This window comes from Solanum verrucosum, unplaced genomic scaffold (genome assembly GCF_900185275.1).
Source record: "Solanum verrucosum unplaced genomic scaffold, falcon-dt-bn FXZP01000284.1, whole genome shotgun sequence".
Lineage (NCBI taxonomy): Eukaryota > Viridiplantae > Streptophyta > Magnoliopsida > Solanales > Solanaceae > Solanum > Solanum verrucosum.
In genome coordinates, this window is record NW_026019936.1 from 543,397 (window position 1) to 551,444 (window position 8,048).

At 36.3% G+C, this 8,048-nt stretch overlaps 1 protein-coding gene across 1 annotated transcript; it reads right to left on the reverse strand.

Moving 5' to 3' along the window:
- Window positions 1–167: 167 nt before the first annotated feature.
- On the reverse strand, window positions 168–7,812 carry LOC125838456 (succinate--CoA ligase [ADP-forming] subunit alpha-1, mitochondrial). The gene is made up of 7 exons (XM_049517508.1): window positions 7,363–7,812; window positions 6,021–6,230; window positions 4,501–4,671; window positions 3,642–3,765; window positions 2,946–3,007; window positions 1,362–1,443; window positions 168–620 (listed from the first exon to the last, which is right to left on the reverse strand). The coding sequence occupies exons 1-7, from the start codon at window positions 7,573–7,575 to the stop codon at window positions 484–486; spliced, it is 999 nt and encodes a 332-aa protein (XP_049373465.1). The 5' UTR covers window positions 7,576–7,812; the 3' UTR covers window positions 168–483.
- Window positions 7,813–8,048: the final 236 nt, after the last annotated feature.

An 8,048-nucleotide genomic window follows, 5' to 3' on the forward strand; every position in this document is an offset into this window, starting at 1 on the left:
TTTTAATCATGTGTTACACAAGCCATCGGAAAAAGTCTCTCCATGAGATAGGAATAAAATTTGCATATATTTTGTCTCTCCATACTGCACCTATTCAACATAAAATTTATTATATAGCAACTGAAGGCCAAAAGAGCAAGGGTAGAAAACAGCAAGTCAATCAGAGGAAGGATAATAAGAGTCTTGTATTATGAATTTGCTTTGGTCCAAAAGCATGCTCTCAATACATACAATACAAACATATATGTATTTGCATTGTTGCAACATCTTGTCATAACATGAAAATTCAGACCTAAATAACAATAAACCATCACAGTTTATTGATGGTTCTTGGATAATGTTTCATATCCCATCAAATTCTCTTTGTTATTATCTGCAAAAAATGGGTTATGGTGGGATAACAGGGCATCATAATTTCGCGCATGCCCGCGAACAAAACAAGCAAAAACAATTTTCAAATGAAGATATTGTTGCGCCACAGGCTTACACGAGACCCCTCTGTTTGAACACTTCGAGCATTGAAACTCCAATTTTCGCGGGAGATTCACATACTGTAACCCCAGCTTCTTTTAGTGCCTTGATTTTGTCTTGGGCTGTTCCCTTTCCCCCCGATACAATAGCTGCAATTCAAAAAATTCAGGATTAAACTATTTCTCTAGGCGTGACAGCAGGTAAACTGAAGCATCTTTTTATAGTTCATGCAATATTCAATCATCGACATGATAATGCAGCAAAGCAACACAGTAGAAGAGTGACCATTCCCCTTCCTGGTAATTTCCAAGAAAAGATACTAACGGGAATGGGACGAGGAAAAGAGAATGAACCCAGGTATCACAAAAGTATCCTCAATAATTGTGGATATCAATAATTAGCAGATAGTTTCCATTAGTATCAATAACAAGCAATTCTGATGCATTCTTTTATTTTCTTCCATTATTTTTGGTTTGAGGGACCATGGAAATGGAAAGCATAGTTCATTATTCACATAGAATCCCATCATATGACTTTCACCAAATATAGGTATATAAGAAATTCGACAATAAAACTTCTGATCAAACATTATAAAATGACAAAAAAAAATATGGAGGGGAGATTTCTTTTTAAGGGCACGTAGAACAACATAAACTAAACATGGAACATCATCCCCTTATACTTCTTTGTATGTAACTAGAATGGATTTAATAAAATTCCAGATCATTTGGTTAGCCCAGGGTTGGGGGAGGTGGGGGGTGTAATCAAAAGTTGAAATATTTTATGAACAACAGTACCTCTAATAAAATTCCAGATCATTTGGTTAGCCCAGGGTTGGGGGAGGTGGAGGGTGTAATCAAAAGTTGAAATATTTTATGAACAACAAGTACCTCCAGCATGACCCATTCGCCGTCCAGGGGGAGCAGTCAATCCAGCAATAAAAGCAACTACAGGCTTTTGAGTTCCACTTTCCTGTTCAGTAGCAAAATACATAAGCAATAGTGAAAACTAAACATTATTCAGCACAACTAAAAATGCTATCAACCTCAGAAACATGGCTAGGAACAGGATGTTTAGAAATTTCTGACATGATAATAGGCCAAAGTTCTGGATATCCTCTCAAAAATAGAAGCAGCTAAAGGAGCATCTTGTCCTTTACTTTAGGGGCAACAACATTAACTTTCTTAAAACTCCCATATAGGAATCATGGATCAGTGCAAGCAGATGCAGGATCAAAAGCTTAAAATTAAAGACATGGATGATAACTGAAACACTGCTTATTCGTGGAATGAAGGTCAAAGTGATGAACCACAAAACAAGATTCAACAAAGAGCCAGGCAAAGAAAGCGAAAATACATCTGGTCTAAGTGGTCTTAAGAATGTTCTCTTTTTCACAGGTTGAAGTCAAAAACATAAAGGCGTAGAATTAGAATTCCACCTCAAGAGGTACTTTAGCCCTTTCAAGGGAAAGTTTCAAAATCCAAGTGGAGTATATAAGAAGTACAATAAGAAAAAGACAGAAATCGACATTCCCAATAGAAGTGGGACAACAATCTTCAGTCAAGAGAGAAATGTGCTCACTGGTAGTTTTACCCAGTTGGGAAGGTAAACCTAAAACTAGGGGATATATTTTTGGGGAAAAAGTGACAGCTGAAAAGATAACAGGTGTGAATTTTTGGGACATGGGAAGGTCAAAGGTGTCAAATCTCACATGCAGTTGTGGGACTAAAGCAAGAGATCAAGAAGAATGATAGAGGTGCAGTTATTTTACTAGTTTTACCTTGACAACATGTACGGCCATAACATACCTGCCAGAAGGAATTTTGTACCTATTGGAACAACTACCATCTCATCCAGTTTCTTACAACACTGAATTTTATTAGATGGAGTACAACCTTGACATGGATAACAACAGATCATGTTTGTTCGAAAGATGTTTTCTCTTTTGAAATAAAACAAAGATCAAATGACTTGTCAAAAAAGAAAAAATATATATTGTACTCCTATTCTACTAGACTTATGTGGTCATGAAATAAAAAAATGAAAAAAAAAAAACTAAAACAAATATACTGCCTAAATCTGACCAATTGTGGAATTTTGATAAATAAACCATCGCTAATAATTATTTCAACAAATAAGAATAAACTTTAGTAGAGACAAAATATAACCCCTATACCGCATTTTTCCTTGACTGATAAAAGTCCTTCTTACCCAATAGCAAAACATGCCTCATTTAAATTATATAGTGCCATATTTGAAAGAAATTATAATATTTACCAATAAGATTAATGTTACTCTTGACTGTATGCCCCTCAAAAATACGGCTTGGACTCTATCATAAACAATTTTCCAAACCAAGATGGAGAGAAATTCACATCACCACAAAAGAACTAAAATGAGGCCTCTTATACAACAGTTTAAACCAGACATTTGGAATACTTTTCTCTGACATAGGTATTTAAATCATCACGAACCTTTATGAGGGCTGCAGCATCTTCTTCTGCTGTGCCACCAATTTCACCAATAAGAACAATACCTGGCAAACAACAAGCACGTGTATTTAGATAGGATGTTCTTAATCTTCTTTCAAGATGGTGCATAGATCTTCTAACTTCTGGTATCACCTCATTCCCAATTCCGTACAAATGGACTATATATAGGTTAAAGGAAACATACAAGTCTGGGAAAAGCAGAAACATTTGTGAACCGAACAAATTTCAGTAAAGAGTAGAGAGTAATAAAGTAAAAAGTCTAAAGGTCCAACAACGATAATGACAAAAGGAAGAATCCATTTCTGGAGACGATGAATCTGATAAGAAACTGCAAACAGTTCTTTCTCTCGGTTGGACACTTGTGGAAGGTCACCAAGGTAAATGGTAAGAAATTTATGTTCTTCCCATTTTTTGGTGGCTTGGCAGGCTCATCTCCACTGATAGAAGCCCTTTAGCAAATTTTCTCCTACAAAGTCTTGTTGTTTACTACACTATTGCACTATGGCAGCAACAAATTTTAAGTAACTTAGAAATCTGATATTTCTTAAATAGATTATTATCTTATTGTTGTCTATCAATAAAAGTTCACCACACACACACACACACAGAAGAAATAAATGCCATTGTAATCATGTTTTACACTAAGCTTAGCTAAATTAATCCTTCAATAAGGTTTACCTTCCGTTTGTGGATCAGCAATAAATTTCTCTAAGCAATCAACAAAGTTTGTACCATTGAAAGGATCACCACCAATCCCTACACAGGTTGATTGCCCAAGGCCAACAGCAGTAGTTTGGAAAACCTAGAAATCACAGAACAATAAAAGAATAAATCAGAAAATCAGAAAAACCAAAAGAAAAAATTCACAACCGAACTTTAGTGTACAGCAAATATTAACATCAAGGACCACATATAAAGTAGATACTATTCCTCAGGATTCAGATCTGATCATTCCCGGTGCCATATTTTAAGAGAATATCTAATTTATATGAGACGCAGGAACCAGATTCAAGAAAAAACTTTTTGACTTCTATTATCTATATCTTCCCAACATTCAAGGTGTCGGCGTTGGGACGCATATACACATTCATAATTCAATGATGAGAACCTCAAATCTCATTAGTAAAAAAAACATAGAAAAGTAACAAATTGACCTGTGTATGGCTAACACATCACAACAGCATAATTGAGCCAGAAATTATATTTCAAGGATTGATTTTCTTCCTAGATATAGCAAGCCTATTAGCATTTCAAAAGATAAACTTCTAGGACCAATGTGGTGAAAGGGGAAAGCCATAGAAATGCAACAACAATAACAACAACAACATACCCAAGTAAAAGACAAAAAAGGTCTACAAACGTGGTGTTACGATGAACAGGTAGGGTTTTGAAAAAAGGAAATATGTAATGGAATCCTTTTTTCCCCGGATGTATTCAAGAGAATCTTCTAAGCTTCAAAATCTTTAGTGGCTCGTCATGAGTATGTAAAATTTAAACAAGTTCTATATACCACATGTTTCCAGAGAATAAATCTTACTGCTTCATATGTCAGTGTGCCAGATCGAGAAACAATTCCGATACGTCCTGGTTTGTGAATGTATCCAGGCATAATACCAATTTTGCACTCTCCTGGTTTTATGATACCTGGACAATTCGGACCAATCAGCCGAGTTCTTGATTGCTTCTTAAGAGCAGCTTTTACACGAACCTATATTGCATGGAAAAAAAACCAAACAAAGAAAACAAGCTAGTGAGAGAATAACAGAGTGAAAACAGAAAGGTGCAAGTTCACCTAACAAGCTTATCCCAATTGTAACATTTATTGAATCAACCCAAAAACAAAAGAAAGAAGCCCCCCCCGCAAAAAAACAGAAACAATTTATGATAACACAAAAAAAAAACTCATCTAGGGGATGATGACTTGCAATCAGCATAAGCTTATCATAGTTTTTCCTCTATTCCGTATCTTTTTGTTGGATCAAGCAGCTCACAACTAGAGTTCCAACCCATATAATAGTGCTAGTGCCTCAATTCAAGTTTATTATCATCCATTTAGGTCCCAAGTTTACTATTACAAAACTACCAAGAATGTGATACAATGAAGAAATAGTCTATAATGCACAGTTCTTGAGAAACCTTGTCCTATTCAGTTGTCATTTCCATCTTGATGCATTCATTACCTTAGAATGCAGTTTCCAGGCTACAAGATCTCAATATTGTTGACTCAAAACAAGCTTGTTGAAAAATAGCTGAAAGACTTATGTAACTATGTAAGCATAATATGGAAGATCCATTTCGAAATGCATATTATGAAAGATAAAAAAAACGCAGATCATGACTAAGGTTCAGCAGAATCCCTAGAAGATCTAATGATTGAAACTTCAATTATAAGATTACTCTCTCCTCAAGTTACTCATCCAAAGCTCAGATGGTTGTTTCAAATTGTCAAATCATTCAACGCAACAAAAGCAACAATTGACAGGGTTGACACTTAGATAGCATAAAACAAATATTACAAATGTCTTATGGCCAGGCCAACACATTTCTTTTTAAATCTTGAATGGGCATTCTAAGGCAAAATAATATTATAAAAATCTGGCCAAAACGTTCTTTTAGAAATTCTAAGGGACATTTAAAGGGCTTTAATCCCTTGCATCATTTCATTTTCTGCACAATGAAGAAAAATAGTGTGCTTGACTATGATAATAAATAAATACCAGGATCAAACAGTGGCCTTGGAAGATGATATGGGGGACAAAAATTCCATACAAGGTCAATTTTTTCACATGGCTGCTGACCAGAGAAGTAGTACCGACACAGGAAAACATGAAGAAGATGAAATACCAATTGTGTTCCAGGTGCTACTTATGTGAAGAACAAACAGAGACAGTCAACCATAAATGATTATATTTATGTGTCTCAGAGACAGGTGCTCCTTCTATTTCTTTTACGTGTCTTAGTTTGTTTGGGCACGAAATTTCAGAAGAGGTGTACAATTCTCTAACCTATAATAAGGGGGAAACGAGAAAATTCCAATAGAAGGGATTTGTATCTTACCATATCATGCTGAGGAATTCCCTCTGTGATGCAAACAATTAAGTCCAATTCAGCCTCCAATCCCTCCATAATAGCAGCTGCAGCAAAAGGAGGAGGTACATAGATCACCGAAGCATTAGCTTTCGTCTCTGCTTTTGCCTCTGCAACAGTGTTGAAGACAGGAAGACCCAAGTGTTCTGTTCCACCCTTCTTGGGTGTCACTCCACCAACCTATTTAACCAAATGAAAGTAATAATGAGAAACAGATATTATCTCTTTTCAGATGTCTATCATTATGCCCAAAGTAAAAAAGAGCAAATCCATAATAAAAACAAGAACAAAACTTCCCAAATCATTTTCATTAAAGAGTAGACTTTTTTCAATAGAAGCATATCATACACAAATTAGCATTTTCTTCATAGGATACAAATAGAGAAGGAACATAACAATAGAAATGAATGCAAATACTTGTTCAAATGAAATCAACCTGATGGCTGCAAATAGCAACAAACTCTAAAACATTTAGCAGCATTACTGGCAGTGACAATTTTAAGGAAAATTCGGAAAACAAAATATGAAGAGAAGACCTTGAAGACACAAGGAGTTCAAAACATCCAAAAAGAACCTTTTTGGGTAATGGTGTCATGTACGTTAGCTTGCCCACCTCAACTATACCAGCAGGTATCGCTATCTGACACATACCAGATATATTTTCCCCCAATACATAGATACGACAGATAGGAAAATATTACCAGCATTTTCTACCTCTACAAGGAATTGAAGTTTAGTTTCTCATGATTTTCACCCACCTCATTGGCCACAAGGACATACCGTTGGGTGCACATCATACAAAGACTTTTGACATGAGTATTAGCAAAAGAACTATTATACTAACATATGCAATAACTATAAAAAGCAGACATATAGGGAAAAAATACCAGCATTTTCTACCACTACCAGAAATGAAGCCTAGTTTCTCGTGATTTTCACCCACCTGATTGACCACACAATGACATACCGTTGGGTGCACATCATACAATGAGTTTTTTGACATGAGTATGAGCAAAACAACTATTATGCCAACATATGCAGTAACTATAAATGAAGCAAAGCACGCATACCACTGTTATCAACCAAAAACAAAAAAATACAGCCTAGCCTAACACAAGCATTAGTAGTTATTCCACCTCTCAAACTCATGACATATAGATCACACAGTGACAACTTTTCCATTGCACCTAGGCTTCCCTTACAGTCAAACTATAAATGATAATTATATTAAATTTTGACGTATTGTACTTATTTGTGCATCCTTCTAAAATTTTGGATCCACATCTATTACCAAGAAAAAAGCATCACTTACCATTTTGGTGCCATACTCGATGGCCTGCTCGGTATGGAAGGTACCGTTCTTCCCCGTAATGCCTTGACAGATGACACGTGTGTTCTTATCAACGAACACAGCCGGCTGAGGCGGTGCCGATCCAAACAACCTGTTCTGAGCAGCGAATGTTGGATTGCTAGAACTCAGCTTTGTTGACAGATTTACGATCAGTTTGGTCGCTTGGCGAGCCATTTGATCGATGATTTTCCTATATCTCTACTAAATCCTCTCTATTTCTCGGCGACTTACAGAGGATTTTCCGGTGGCGTTCGGTTTGTAATGTAAAAGCTTGAGAGCGGCAAAAGTAAGAGGAAAAGTCTTCTGAATCGGAAAAGTATGAAAGGGCGAGCGAGGAATGTTCGTCGGATTCGGGGCGGAAGTGATGGGTCACATTTCAAATCGGGTCATGCATTCGGATCAACCCAAAATTGGGGAGGGTATAAATCATCGAAAATCGAACTATCACCAACAAGGATTGTGGAGTGGTAAGTACTCTGTCATCCTTGACCAGGAGGTCTCGGGGAAAAAAAGGACTCCACGGCTCCAATGTGGGACTACAGGACACCGGGTGGGAAATAAAAAAAAAAAGATTTCCTAGCACAAATTCAAATTTAGTCGGGCTCCAATGTGAGTAACGAACACCGAATGAAAAATTAAAAAATAAA

Excerpts from the sequence above, each read along its gene's own strand:
- LOC125838456 (XM_049517508.1), bottom strand. The coding sequence starts at position 7,575 with ATGGCTCGCCAAGCGACCAAACTGATCGTAAATCTGTCAACAAAGCTG. Across the intron at positions 6,231-7,362 it reads TCGAGTATGGCACCAAAATG|GTTGGTGGAGTGACACCCAA; the intron begins GTAAGTGATGCT and ends TTGGTTAAATAG. Across the intron at positions 621-1,361 it reads GCGAATGGGTCATGCTGGAG|CTATTGTATCGGGGGGAAAG; the intron begins GTACTTGTTGTT and ends TTTGAATTGCAG.